This window comes from Bos javanicus, chromosome 15, assembly GCF_032452875.1.
Source record: "Bos javanicus breed banteng chromosome 15, ARS-OSU_banteng_1.0, whole genome shotgun sequence".
NCBI classification, from domain to species: Eukaryota; Metazoa; Chordata; class Mammalia; order Artiodactyla; family Bovidae; genus Bos; species Bos javanicus.
This window is the reverse complement of record NC_083882.1, coordinates 77,530,784-77,545,858: the sequence shown is the minus strand read 5'-3', so window position 1 is coordinate 77,545,858 and position 15,075 is coordinate 77,530,784. Positions and strand designations below refer to the sequence as shown.

The 15,075-nt window shown below is 49.2% G+C and overlaps 1 protein-coding gene across 2 annotated transcripts; it reads left to right on the top strand.

Moving 5' to 3' along the window:
- The first annotated feature begins 2,310 nt into the window (after nt 1-2,310).
- RAPSN (receptor associated protein of the synapse) lies at nt 2,311-14,658 on the top strand. Of its 2 annotated transcripts, none has more exons than XM_061381453.1 (8): nt 2,311-2,649; nt 3,212-3,550; nt 10,910-11,068; nt 11,592-11,690; nt 11,768-11,890; nt 12,450-12,548; nt 13,788-13,987; nt 14,338-14,658. In XM_061381453.1, the coding sequence occupies exons 1-8, from the start codon at nt 2,458-2,460 to the stop codon at nt 14,408-14,410; spliced, it is 1,284 nt and encodes a 427-aa protein (XP_061237437.1). In that variant the 5' UTR covers nt 2,311-2,457; the 3' UTR covers nt 14,411-14,658. The 2 variants fall into 2 exon arrangements, with proteins under 2 accessions (XP_061237437.1, XP_061237438.1); XM_061381454.1 differs by having other exon boundaries at nt 2,313-2,649; nt 12,450-12,503.
- The last annotated feature ends 417 nt before the right edge of the window (nt 14,659-15,075 follow it).

Below are 15,075 nucleotides of genomic sequence, written 5' to 3'. Positions count from 1 at the left end.
GGGGACATCAGAGCAACTAAGCCCGTGCACCTAGAGCCCATGCTGTGCAACAAGGGAAGCACGGATGAAAATCTTATGGTGTTAGTGGTAGATCAATGTTCGACTTTGTGCATAGAGGCGTGCCTCAGAGATACTGCGGGTCTGGTTCCAGACCACCACAATAAAACGAACATCACCATAAAACGTCACACGAGTACTTTGGTTTCCCATTGCATACAAAAGTTATGTCCATGCTATATTGTAGTCTGTTAAGTGTGCAATAGCATTATGCCTACAAAAACAATATTCAGTCCTAAACTGAAAAATACTTTATTGCTGAAAATGCTAACCATCAACATCAAAGATCGCTGATTACAGGACATCCCTGGTGGTCCAGTGGTTAAGACTCCATGCTCCTAACGCAGTGGGCTCAGCTTCAGTCTCCGGTCGGTGAACTAAGATCCCACGTGTCCCACACGCGATATGGCCAAAAGGTTAACAAAACAAAATGAAACAAAAAGATGTTAAGCCAAGAGAACTGATTACACGTCACCATAAGAAACATAATGAAAGAGCTCCAAATATTATCAGATCAGATCAGTCGCTCAGTCGTGTCCGACTCTTTGCGACCCCATGAATTGCAGCACACCAGGCCTCCCTGTGCGTCACCAACTCCCGGAGTTCACTCAGACTCACGTCCATCGAGTCAGTGATGCCATCCAGCCATCTCATCCTCTGTAGTCCCCTTCTCCTCCTGCCCCCAATCCCTCCCAGCATCAGAGTCTTTTCCAATGAGTCAACTCTTCGCATGAGGTGGCCAGCTTTAGCATCATTCCTTCCAAAGAAATCCCAGGGCTGATCTCCTTCAGAATGGACTGGTTGGATCTCCTTGCAGTCCAAGGGACTCTCAAGAGTCTTCTCCAACACCACAGTTCAAAAGCATCAATTCTTTGGCGCTCAGCTTTCTTCACAGTCCAACTCTCACATGCATACATGACCACAGGAAAAACCATAGCCTTGACTAGACGAACTGCCAAATGCAGCATAGAGACACGAAGTGAGCTTATGCTCTTGGAAAAATGGTGCCAATAGACTTGCTCGATGCTGAGTTGCCGCAAACCTCCCGTTTGTCAAAGACAAGCATCTGGGAACTGCAATAAAATGAGGGATGCTCATATGCTAAAAGCCACTGTCCACTCTGAAAGGACAACTTTGCCCTGGGGCGGGAAGGAGCCTGGTTTGCAGATCGGGAAGAGAAAGATGCAGTGAGACGAGCTGGTAATTTTGGCAGAGCCCTCTCGCAACCCCAGGAGCCTTCACGGGTCCGCCCTCTCCCTCTGTAAGACCTTGCCCTTCTCCATGGTGTCTGGCATTCAAGCTCATTATAAGGGACTCTTTCAAACTGGGATTGGAATTGTATATCTTTTGTTTGTTTTTGTTTTTTTGAGGTGAAGTAGAAAAGAATAGCTTTATTGCTTTGCCAGGCAAAGAGAGCCACAGTGGACTAAAGCTCAGAACTGTGCGTCCCTGGAACTGGATATTTTTTTAAACCTTCAAAAACCAATTTCTATTCCTCGTGGACAATTTGCCATGGAGCAGACGAATGCTGCTTGAGATAACCTCTTGCTTATGGTCACGTGGTGTTCCCCGTGTGTCAGGCACTGTTCCAAGTCCCTGCCAGCTCCTAAAGCGTATGGTTCCAACAGTCCAGTGAAGTGGAAACCATTGCTCTCCTGCCCAAAGGCATGCTGCCCGTAGAACTAATAAACGGCAAAGGCAGCATTCGAAAGTTGGCAGCCTGGTCCAGGGTCCCGCTGTTACCCATCATAGGTGAGGGTTTATTAGCTTATGACAGTTCCATTTTACAGATGAGGGAACTGAGGCCCGGAGAGGTGAGCAACTTGTTGGCTGGGCTGAGCTGTAGGTTAGGACTCATTGGGATGGGGTGGGCCTGTGCGCAGGTATGTGGCTTCAGTGGCCAGTCACTCACAGAAGCAGAGCCGGGGAGGGTGGCTCTGGGGATGGTGATGTGGCGGCAGAGGAGGGCTCAGAGCTGGGCATCCACTCCAGCCTTCCTGCCGCCCATGTGCCCAGCTTTATCCCTGCTTACTCCAACTCTCAGGCTGCAGGGAGAGCCTGCCCTGCCAGGGGGGCTCAGGGCGCCAGGGTCAGAGGTGCTAAAGAGATGCCCGAGAGGGTGCCCGGGGCAGGAGGGGGCGGGCACCTTCCTCCCAGCTTGGGGGCGGGGGCGGCGGGGGCCCGCGTGACCTTGTTGCTGACATTCCTTGGCGGCCACGTGGCCTCAACTGGCAGGGACAGCTGCGCACAGGACCTGGACCGGCTTTGTTCCCGGGGTGGTGCCCGCTCTCTGTTTGGGCCCTGCGCCTGCTCGGGGCTGGGTGGGCAGCGGGCACCAGGGGTGGGGGGGTGGTCCCATGAGAGCCTAGAGGCGCGGGGCCACCGGGGGTCTCTGGGAGGATGGGGCAGGACCAGACAAAGCAGCAGATCGAGAAGGGGCTCCAGCTGTACCAGTCTAACCAGACGGAGAAGGCGCTGCAGTTGTGGATGAAGGTCCTGGAGAAGAGCTCAGACCTCGTGGGGCGCTTCCGTGTGCTCGGCTGCCTCGTCACGGCCCACTCAGAGATGGGCCGCTACAAGGAGATGCTCAAGGTGGGAGCTTGGCCAGGCTGGGCAGGTGGGGCCCAGCGGGGTTCTCCCAGGCTTCCCGGCCCCTTCCCGCCTCCTCAGACTCACCCGTATCCCCCAGGCTGGCGGTCAGGGCCTGAGGCTCTGAATCCTCCGCATCTCAGGCCCTGGCTCTTGGATGCTCTGTCTTGGCTTTGGATTTGGGCCCATGGCCTTGAACTTTGGTGTCTGAGGTTCTCAGCCTTGCAGTGTGAGGCACTCAAGGCCAGGTCTCAGAGTCGAGGTTCCAGTCCTCTCCTGTGGGGTTCTGAGTCTAAGCCTGGGGAGGGGGCACTGGCTCCAGGTTCGAGGCTGGGGGCCTGGGCAGGTGGTGGAGACTGCAGACCAGTTTCGGGATGAAGTTGAAAGCGGGGGGTCTGGATTTGGGAGGTGAAGGCTCCCGGGTTGCAGCTTCCAGTCTGGCTGGGGAGCCCAGCGCATATCTGAGGCTAGGGGTGGGCGCTCCGGGTCTGAGGCTCTGGGCTGCGGGGTGGGGGGCTTGGAAGGGCGGAGACTGAGCACCCCGGCCCACCCCCGCGCTGGGCAGTTCGCTGTGGTCCAGATCGACACCGCCCGGGAGCTGGAGGACGCCAACTTCCTCCTGGAGAGCTACCTGAACCTGGCGCGCAGCAACGAGAAGCTGTGTGAGTTCCACAAGACCATCTCCTACTGCAAGACCTGCCTTGGGCTGCCCGGCACCAGGGCGGCCGCCCAGCTTGGAGGCCAGGTCAGCCTGAGCATGGGCAACGCCTTCCTGGGCCTCAGTCTCTTCCAGAAGGCCCTGGAGAGCTTCGAGAAGGCCCTGCGCTATGCCCACAACAACGACGACGCCATGCTCGAGTGCCGCGTCTGCTGCAGCCTGGGCAGCTTCTATGCTCAGGTCAAGGTGCGCCCCGGGGCCCCCGGGGGAGGGTGGTGGAGGTCCCAGCTCCCGGAGAGCCTCCGAGGAGCCGTGCTCCCTGTTGCATCACTGGGTTCAGTCCTCCCATATCAGTAGGGACGAGGCAGATGGGAGTCTGAGAAGAGAAAGACTTGGCCGGGAGGAACAGACATGGCTGGGCTTCCCAGATGGCACTAGTGGTAAAGACCCACCTGTCAATGCAGGAGACATAAGAGATGCAGGTTCAATCCCTGGGTCAGGAAGATTCCCCTGGAGGAGGGAATGGCAACCCAATCCAGTCTTCTTGCCTGGAGAATCCCATGGACAGAGGAGGCTGATGAGCCACAGTCCACTGGGTCGCAGAGTCAGACGCAAGTGAGGTGACCTAGCGTGCAGAGATGTGGCCAGGCATGGCAGAGTCAAAATTCAAGCTTCAGTCTGCCTGACTTCCTGGGGGAGTGGGAAGCTCCTATGTGAGGACAGGCCTTAAACCTGTACTTTGCTGTGTTTGCTGTGTGATCTTAGGCAAGTCACTTCTCTCCAAGCCTATGAAATGAGGGCGAATGGAACCCGCCTTATAACACGGTCGTAAGGATTCATTCATCAAACATGTACTGAGCATCTATTGTACGCCAGGCACTGTTGGTCAGGATACAGCAGTGAAAATAACAGCCAAGTGCCTGGGCTCATGAAGCTTGCTTTCTAGCTGGGGGAGGAAGGTGAATAAATATAATCAGCAAAGCCAAGTATACAGCATGGTGGAAAGTGCTTAGGAAAAAGGGGAGCAGGGAAAGGGGGTTGGAAGGGCTGAGGAGGGGGTGTTGCAAGTTCAAACAGGGTGGTAGGGGTGATGTCTGATGACTTGGAGAAGAGAGGGTGAGCCATGCAGAAATCTGGCGAAAGAATGAAAAAGGGAATGGTGGAAGCACAGCTCTGCTTTTCGGGGAGCTTACCTTGAGTATTCCAGGAAGAGTGGAGGCCAGCGTGGCTGTCGCAGGTATGTGAGAGGTGGGAGGTGGTGGGATCCGGGGGGTTAGGGGAAAGGGAGATAGAAGGGAGAAGAAACTGATGGAGCCAATGACCTCAGGCTTCTGGCCCTGAGCCTTTGCTCTCCATCCTGCAGACATCCAGGCTGCGCTCGGCCCTTGGGGCATGTCAGCCCCTGGCACATAATAATGCCTAATAAACCTTGCGAAAGTCAAAGTGTGAAAGTGTGGGTCGCTCAGTCATGTCTGACTCTTTGAGGCCCCATGGACTGTAGCCCACCAGGCTCCTCTGTCCATGGAATTCTCCAGGCAAGAATACAGGAGTGGGTTGCCATTCTCTTTTCCAGGGGATCTTCCCAACCCAGGGTTCGAACCCACATCTCTTAAGTTTTCTGCATGGGTAGGTGGGTTCTTTACCACTAGCCCCACCTGGGAAAGCAGTTGGGTGTGAGGAAATGAGAGTCATCCATGGATTGATGGATCATCCTTCATTTGAGGATTTTGTTTGCAGCAATAAGACATCTGGGGAAGCCATTCTGTGAGATCAAATAGGATTGGAGAGAGATAGGGGTGTTTTAAAACCTTTTTTTATTATGAAGAAAATTAACCATACAGGAATGCATAGAGGATGATATAATGAATCACCATATACCGGCTACTTATATTTAACAATTATTACCATTTTGCCATGTTTGACTTAACATATTTTTCACTGAAGTCTTATGATATAAAATTATATCACATTATATCCCATACATTATGGGACTTCCTTGGTGGTTCAGTGGCTAAGACTCTACGCTCCCAGTGCAGGGAGCTGGGGTTCAATCCCTGGTCAGGGAACTGGATCCCGTATGCCGCAAGTAAAGACCTGGAGCAGCCAGATAAATAGTTTTTTAAAAAAATTATAGACATCACAAAATTTTACCGCAAAGTAGTTCAGTAAGCATTTCTGAGAATAAGGAGACTATTTTCTGATATAAGGACACTTTATTATATAATCACAATACTATTCTCACACACACCATGGTGAACAATGATCTCTTAAATTTCTCTGTTTATCCTGAAAATACGCCTTAACGCTCAGCTTGTTTGAACTGGAACACAAGCAAGAACCACACACTGCAGTGATTATTATGTCACTTTCAATAGAAAGTTAATACACTACTCTTTATTCTCCATGATTTACTGAAGAAGCCAAATTAATTTATATTCCATCTCATTGTCTCATTGCTTCCTCAAGGAGTCACATAAGCTGTTTCTTTGTCTCCATTACTCTCTATGAACGAGAATTTTAAAAATGACTTGGTAAGATCTAGGTCACGCATTTTTAAATTTTTTTTTTTTAATGTGGAGCCTTTATTGAATTCGTTACAATATTGTTTATGTTTTGGTTTTTCGGCCACAAAGCACATGGGATCTTAGCTGTCCGACCAAGGGTTGAAGCTGCACCCCCTGCGTCGGAAGGGGAAGTCTTAACCGCCGGATCACCAGGGAAGTCCCGTAGGTCGTTCATTTCTGGTGAGAACCTGCACAAGCAGGTCTGCGTGCTTCATGAGACACCATATTGACGTCCGAGCAAGTAACCGCCCGATCCCATTGCTTTCAGCTTTGCCTTCTTCCTTGCAGGACCAGCAGCTTACTTTGTGGGGTGACACTTGGTGAATATTCAGCTCAGCAGCAGTGTTCTCCATAATGGTTTGAGCATTTTTTGGCATCTGTTGCCTGAATCAGTTCTGTCAACTCTCACGAAACGGTGACTTCCACGTTCTATGATGCCTTCTGCAATTGTTAGCTGGGATTTTCCTATAAATTAAAGCTAGCTGATTGCTCTGAAAAGCAGTTCCTAAAGGAAAGGTAGACAAATCCTTTGTTCCTCTCCTTTAATTGCCATGTTTCAGGATAACGAGCTGATGTGATAGTTGACTCCAACGATCACACTTGTTTCGCTTCCTCTTTTTGGTATTTCATCATGAAATCTTGGAGTTAAAAAAATACTCAGTAGTCTTCAGTCATTTGCAATCATTGTTGCTTTTGATACTCACGTTATCTTAATTTTAGTCAGGGGAATTCTCTTCAGCATGACCCCTATGTCCTTTTGACGAGACTTCCTTTAGTTCTTTGAAAGAAAGCATTCTTGTTTTCTGGCACAATAGCCTGTCCCATGGTATTGTGTAGAATCGGCCCTTGGTATTCTCAGGGGATTTGTTTCAGGATCCCCAAGGACACCAAAATCCAGGAATGCTCAAGCCTCTATATAATATGGTGTAGTATTTTCATAGAACCTACATATATGCCTGCAGTGGGTCTTAGCTGTGGCACATGGGGTCTAGTTCCCTGCCTAGGGATCAGCCCCGCACACCCTGCGTTGGGAGTCTAGAATCTTACCCACTGGCCCACCAGGGAAGTCCCCCCTCCTATATTCTTTAAATCATCTCTTGTTGTTGTTTTAGTCGCTAAGTCGACAGGCCCACGGACTGTAGCCTGCCAGGCTCCTCTGTCCATGGGATTCTCCAGGCAAGAAGACTGGAGTGGATTGCCATTTCCTTCTCCAGGGGATCTTTGCCACCCAGGGACTGAAACTGCATCATTGGTAGGCGGATTCTTTTAGACTGAGACACCAAGGAAGCCCAGATTATTTTTAAAACCTAATACACTGTAAGTGCTAGGTTCATAGTCAGGTGCCTGGCAACTTCAAGCTTTGCTTTTTTGGAACTTTCTGGATTTTTTTCCCCTAATATTTTCAAGCTTTGATTGGATGTGGAACCCTTGGGTACTGAGGGCCCACTATATTTCCTGCTCCAGACTGGTAAAGCCCGGATGTGGGCTCTCAGGATGCTCATTGCCACTGGCTTGTTATTGCTACTAAATCTCCTCGGTTTCGAGGACAACTGGACTTCATATTGAAATCTTCAACTCAAGCTTAATGTTTCAGGATTTTCTTTATTTCATACTTGATTCTTTTTTTCTCTTAGGCTGAAAATCTTGGTTTCTAAAAACATAATTAAATATTTACTTTATCTTACAAAGTACACAAAATAATTTCAAAACACAATATACCACTATTGCTGAAGAAAAAAAGACAAATGAAGTTTAAGACTTCTCTGCTGTTCTTTTGTCTTTATAATATATCCCACTATGGTTGAACTGTTCAAGTGTATGTTAAGGTCATTTGAAGTAACACTTGTTCTGTATGATTCTATTAATAAGAGGTTATATAATATATTATGGCAATTATGAAACCATCATAATATATTATAATATACCTTAATTATATTTTAATCAATTATAATTATATTATAATTTTAAGTTATATTTAAATTATATGTAATAATTATCTAATAATTATTATATTGTAATATAATTATATAATAATGTGTAGAATATATATAATATAAATATATATAAATCTAAATAATTATACAGATATATATAATATATGATACAATTAATACATAATATATATATAATACGGAGAAGGCAATGGCACCCCACTCGAGTACTCTTGCCTGGAAAATCCCATGGACGGAAGAGCCTGGTAGGCTGCAGTCCATGGGCTCGCTAAGAGTCAGACACGACTGAGCGACTTCCCTTTCACTTTTCACTTGCACGCATTGGAGAAGGAAATGGCAACCCACTCCAGTGTTCTTGCCTGGAGAATCCCAGGGACAAGGGGAGCCTGGTGGGCTGCCATCTATGGGGTTGCACAGAGTTGGACACAACTGAAGCGACTTACCAGCAGCAGCAGCATATATATAATATAATATATAATACTTAATATAATTAATATAATTATATTATAATTCTTATAATATATTATTATAATATAATATATAATATATAATTATTATAATATAATATACGATATGATTATATTATATGTGGCAATTATAATTATATATTATATTATAATTATATTATAAATTATATATAATTATGTTATGTATTATAATTATAATGTATAAAGTTATATTTATATAATTTTATATTTAATTATATATTATATTTATAATTATATTACAATATTATATATAATGTTTATATTATATTATAATTATATTGTATATTCTATTTATAATTATATTTATATGATCATACATTGTATTCTTATATTTATATTATAATTATAATTATATTATATATTATGATAATTATATTATTCAGTTCAGTTTAGTTGCTCAGTCATGTCCGACTCTTTGCTACCCGATGAATTGCAGCATGCCAGGCCTCCCTGTCCATCACCAACTCCTGGAGTTCACTCAAACTCATGTCCATCGAGTCGGTGATGCCATCCAGCCATCTCATCCTCTGTCGTCCCCTTCCCCTCCTGCCCCTCAATCCCTCCCAGCATCAGAGTTTTTTCCAATGAGTCAACTCTTCGCATGAGGTGGCCAAAGTATTGGAGTTTCAGCTTTAGCATCAGTCCTTCCAATGAACACGTAGGACTGATTTCCTTTAGAATGGACTGGTTGGATCTCCTTGCAGTCCAAGGGACTCTCAAGAGTTCTCCAACACCACAGTTGAAAAACATCAATTCTTCGGCGCTCAGCTTTCTTCACAGTCCTACTCTCACATCCATACTATATTATTATAAGAGTAATATATTATATTTATATTATAGTTATATAATATTATATTTATATTATAATCATGGCATATTTAATTATATATTATGGTTATATTATAATTACAATCATATTATAATTAAATTATATTTATATTATAATATAATATAACTATATTACACTGTATTTATAATACATCTATAGTTATAATTATATTAAATTATATTATATACATTATAATTATTATATATACAATACAATATAATATAATTATAATATGATATAATACATACTATAAAATATAATATATATTATATTATATATTAACATATATATAATTATATAAATATACATTATATAAATATAATATATTTAATATAATAAACATACATTATATAAATATATGTTAATATATAATATATAATTATATATAATACATTAATATATTATATTATTATAATTATATAATACTATAATATAATATAATTATATATTATAATTAAAATTATATATTATCTATTATATATAATTATATATTATATAATTAAATATATAATATATAATTATATATTATAATTATTATATGATTAATTATATATTAATTATACTTAAAATTAATTGTAATTTTATAATAATATACACTTAAGGTTATTTGTTTCCATTTTTAAAAAATATTTATTCATTTATTTGGCTGCACCAGGTCTTAGTTGCAGCACGTGGGATCTAGCTCCCTGACCAGGGATGGAACCTGGGCCCCCTGCATTGGGAGCTGAGTTAACCACTGGACCAGCAGGGAAGTCCCTTGTTTCCATTTTCCAATCTTAGGTTTTTTTTAATTAAATTTCCTATTTTTAAGTCTGTAAAACATTTACATGGCTTCGAATTAAAAAGTACATAGTACATACTAAGTTTATTAGAAACAGGTTTATATTGGGGTTACCGAGAGTTTTCTTTGGGTCATATTAGCTTGTTCGATATCAAATAAAAATTCAAGTAGGTTTTCTACAAAAAAGAAGAGAGAATCGGGATTGTAGTTGAATGGGACGTGAAGTCAAAGGTGGTTGTTTGATTTTAATTTTTGCTTTTCACGTGAGGTAAGAAATGCCAGATGGTGTTTTTATGGTGATGGGATGACTCAGTAGAGAGACTGGGGAGGGGTTCCAGAGCCCGCCTGGAGGGGGTTTATTTAATTTGACGGAGCAGGGAGGAGCAGGAGTGAGGCAGTGTGGAGTCAGGGCCGGTGGGTTTGACCGAGAAGGCGAGCGAGGGAGCGCGTCTCCGATTTCCTTCTGTTTCCTAACGGAGTGTATGGTGAGGTCATGTGCTCATAACTGGCAGGTTGAGAAGACATTTAGAAGTCTGAGGAGAAGGGAAGGGGGAGAGGATGATTTCTTTGCCTCAGTCAGTCAGTTTGCCGCCAGGAGGCAAACTCCAGCGGGGGGTCAGGGTGGGCTCTGACAGCCCCACCACCACCCTTCTGTGCATCTCTGAAGGCCAGGGGCCCAACCGGGACTGGCTGAGAGAAGCCAGTTGCCTTTCTTGCTTCTGATTCTCATTCATTCATTCAGCAAATACTTTCTGAGCCAGGAACTGTGCTAGGCTCTTGGCAAACGTCGGCAAACCAGATGAAAACCCTTACGTTCATGAGCCCACCCCTTTGCAGGGCTGTTCCCTCTGCGTGAATCACGGTTTTCCTGGACACCAGAATAAGTGAATGAATGAATGAACGAGCATGCGGTGGAGCGCTCCACTTAGGGGCAGCTCCCGCCACTCGGCATGCGCACTCCCATCCCGGCCCCTCCCTTTGTCCCCTGCAGGACTACGAGAAGGCCCTGTTCTTCCCCTGCAAGGCTGCAGAGCTCGTCAACGACTATGGCAAAGGCTGGAGCCTCAAGTACCGGGCCATGAGCCAGTATCACATGGCTGTAGCGTACCGCCTGCTGGGCCACCTGGGCAGCGCCATGGAGTGCTGTGAGGTGGGCGCAGCGCGGGCGGGTGGGCGGAGCACGGCGGTGTGGGCGGGGCCCGGGCCCGGGGCTTCCTCCTGCCTACCCAGTCCGCTGAAGCCCCCCAAGTCTGGCTCCTGCCCCCCTCTCTATCGCTGAGCCCCTGGAGGATGTGCTTGCTCCCCTTACCCCATCTGCCCCAAATCTCATTCCCTTATAGTCTGTTCTCAGCGGAGGGGGCTTTCCTTTGTCCCCCGGCCCAATACCCACTCTGTGGGACACTTTTAAGTTGGAAGCGAGCCAGTCTGGAGTTCCACCGACCTAGGTAGGAATCCCAGCTTTGCCACTTAATAACCTGGTGACCTCGGTCAAGCCACTTCCGCTCTCAGAGCCTCAGTCTCCAGGGCTGTCAATCCTCAGGGGTTCGGTACACGGGGACTCAGCACCAGGAAAGGGGTACCGGGCTCCGAGGGTGTCTGAGGGGCCCACGGGGTGAGGATGCCTCTAGGGTGGGGGGCAGACGCGCAGGCCTGAGGGTCCGGCTCCGTCACAGGAGTCTATGAAGATCGCGCTGCAGCACGGGGACCGTCCGCTGCAGGCTCTCTGCCTGCTCTGCTTTGCTGACATCCACCGGAGCCGTGGGGACCTGCAGGTGAGGTCACCGGGACGCAGGGGGCGGCGGTGCGGGCCAGGCCGGGCCTGATCCCAACCCCCAACCCGGCTGCGCAGACAGCCTTCCCCAGGTACGACTCCGCCATGAGCATCATGACCGAGATCGGGAACCGCCTGGGGCAGGTGCAGGTGTTGCTGGGCGTGGCCAAGTGCTGGGTGGCCAGGAAGGCGCTGGACAAGGTGAGGGGGATCCCTGTCCTGCGGCCAGCTCTCCCCAGCGCTCCCACAGGTCAGCCAAGGGTGTGTGGGTCTGCTTCCCGACTGGGCTCTTTCAGACCCTTTGTCCAGTATCAGCCTCACCCCACATCTGTGAGGCCAGGGCATCCCAGGTCACTTTCCAGGCTCAGACCAGGGCGTGACTTGCCAATCACCCAGCTCGTAAAGGGCCAGACCTGGCATTGGAACTCAGACGCTTGAACTACCTCCTATGATTTCACATGGAGTAGGAAACCCAGGGCAGTATTCTTGCCTGGAAAATTTCACAGGCAGAGGAATCTGGCGGGCAACAATGGGTTGCAAAGGGTCAGACACGACTGAGCGACAGAGCCCGATTTCATAACCCTCTGTGAGATAGGAGTGTTCTTCCCATTCTGTATCCAAGTAAACTGAGGTAGCTCAGGCCAGTGTACCCCAGTCTCTTTCTCTCCCCAGCCCCGTCCCTCCCTGCCCTTCCTTCCCTACAAGGCAAGGTCTCTGTCCGACAGCCCTGCCTGCAGCCCTGCCCTATCTCCCCTTCCAGGCCCTGGATGCCATTGAGAGAGCCCAGGACCTGGCCGAGGAGGTGGGGAACAAGGTCAGACCTGATTCCGTCTGCTGGGTCTGGAGTCAAGAGCCCAAGGTGGGATCTAGGGTGGATGGGGAGACCCCCCCACCAGCCTTCTCGTGCCCTGAGTCCTTCCTGATCTCCAGGAGATGCCCCTAGTCACTCCCTGACCCTGGCTGTTTCTCCTCCACTCAGAGAGCACTTGGGGGGGGCGGGCAGGGTGAGAGTTCTGTAGCTCAGGGGACATCAGAATTCCTCAGTGGTTTCTTTCTCTCTTTTTGGAAAGTTTCTTTCTTTCTGGCTGCGCTGGGTCTTCACTGCTGCTTGGGCTTTCTCTGGTTGCGGTGCACAGGCCTCTCCCTGCCCAGGTGGCTTCCCTTGTGGAGCACAGGCCCCAGGGCACCTGGGCTTCAGAAGCTGTGGCCTCCCGGGCTCTGGAGCACGTGCTCAGTACGAGTGGCGCACAGGCTTAGTTGCTCCGTGGCACATGGGAGGTTCCTGGATCAGGGATCGAACCTGCGCCCCCTGCATAGGCAAGCCAGTTCTTCACCACTGCGCCATCAGGGAAGCCCCCCGTCAGAGGTTTCTTGATGGTCATTAAGACTCTGCCACTGATAGGGAGGTGGGCACCCCAGGGCTCTTCTAGCTGTGGGTTCCAGGACTCACTGGCTTCCTGCAAGGTGGGTACAGCGAGCCGCCTTTTACAGATGAGGAAAGTGAGGCTCAGAGAGGTGTTCAAGGTCCCACACCGGGTAACTGACCTGTGTTAACTCCACAGCCTGTGTTCTTCCCACAGTCTATGCAGCCTCTTCAAATTTCATCATCCTATCCAAACCTTTTGAAAATAGCCTCAGAGTCTTCTAGAAGATGCGCCTTTCTCAGAGATCAGGGCACAGTCCTGTCAAAATGCCAAATACACCTGCCTTGGCTGGACAACAGCTGCTCTGGCTTACCCAAATATCATCAGAAATGTCGATGAGCTGCTGTGGGTATGCAATGAACAGAAACAGGAAAGCAAATTAACGAGTAGGGCATCGAGGCAGCAGATCCGGTCAATAAAAATCCTTCAAAAACAAGAGGTCCCCAGTCGCTTCTAGGAGTAAAGATCACTGATTTCGCCAACCCCCTCATTCTGCATGAAGGGAAGCTAAGGCCCGGAGAGGGCCAGATGTTTTTCCTAGGGCCCTCAGCAAGGCAGGAGCGCGGCAGGACAGGGCCCCCGTGTACTGAGCAGCCTGTGGCCCCGGCGGACAGATGGCGTCTGGGGGCCGCTGCTTACCGGCACTGACCTGGTCTCGTCCGCCCCCGCTGCAGCTGGGCCAGCTGAAGCTGCACTGCCTGAGCGAGGGCATCTACCGCAGCAAAGGGCTGCAGCGGGAGCTGCGCGCCCACGTCGTGCGCTTCCACGAGTGCGTGGAGGAGGCCGAGCTCTACTGCGGCCTGTGCGGCGAGTCCATCGGCGAGAAGAACAGCCGTCTGCAGGCCCTGCCCTGCTCCCACATCTTCCACCTCAGGTGAGCTCCCTGCTGTTGGGCCCTGGGGGCTCCCTGGGGCCTAATCACACTTAGGCGGTGCTTTTGGGGCCTCCTGGGTGCCTGTTCTAAGAGTTTTCTGTCTAATCACTCATCAAACCCTCCCGGCGGCCCTGTTTTTCTCCCCAAAGAGACCACAGAGAGAGAACTCTCGAAGGTTATGGGGGAGCGGTGACCAGGGCCACAGGTGCCTCCGCCACCCACGCCTGACCCCTGGCCCAGGCTCTGGCCTGCAGGGCTGCCTGCCGCGGGGAGGGGAAGAGGGAGCCGGTCCAGGGTGGGCAGCCAGGCCGGCCAAGCCGACAGTGCCCTTTGCACCAACCCCCCGCAAGGTGCCTGCAGAACAACGGGACACGAAGCTGCCCCAACTGCCGCCGCTCGTCCATGAAGCCTGGCTTCGTGTGACCCAGTAGGTCGTGGACTTCACCTCACCTCCCCTGCTCCTTCTCTGCCATCACGCTGGAGGGCCCCGACCAGCTGAGCCCCCCGCCATGCCTGTTTACTCCTGGGTCAGGGGCCGGCGCGGGGGGGCCTCCTGCGGCCTCAGTCAGGGCCCAGGGCCTGCCCACCGCGGCTCCGCCAGGCCCAGCTGCCCTCCCCCCTGCCTCTCTGGACTTTGCTCTTTCTAGAAAAATAAAACCGTTTGTACCTCGTCCTGGTGATTCGGACTTTCCCTGCCCACGGTCTGCCCAAGGGTGGGGGAGAGCAGCCGGCTTCCTCAGACACCCCTGTCTCTCTGCACACGTGGACGAGCGCCTCCACCACCCTCCCGGCTCCTCGGGCTGCAGTGGGAGCTGGAGGCAAGATCCTGCTGGAGAGCAGCACCTTTAAGTGCTGACACGCAGGGGTGGGCAAGAGGATGCAGTACAGAGTACACACAGCACACCAGCCACAAAAAAGTCTGTCAGAGGACTCCCCTGGTGGTCCAGTGGATAAGAATCTGCCTGCCAATGCAGGGGACACGGGTTCGCTTCCTGGTCCAGGGAGATTCCACATGCCACATGCCACAGGGCGACTAGGTCGCTTCATCAAAACTGCTGAGCCTGCGCTCTACAAGAGAGTACAGGAGA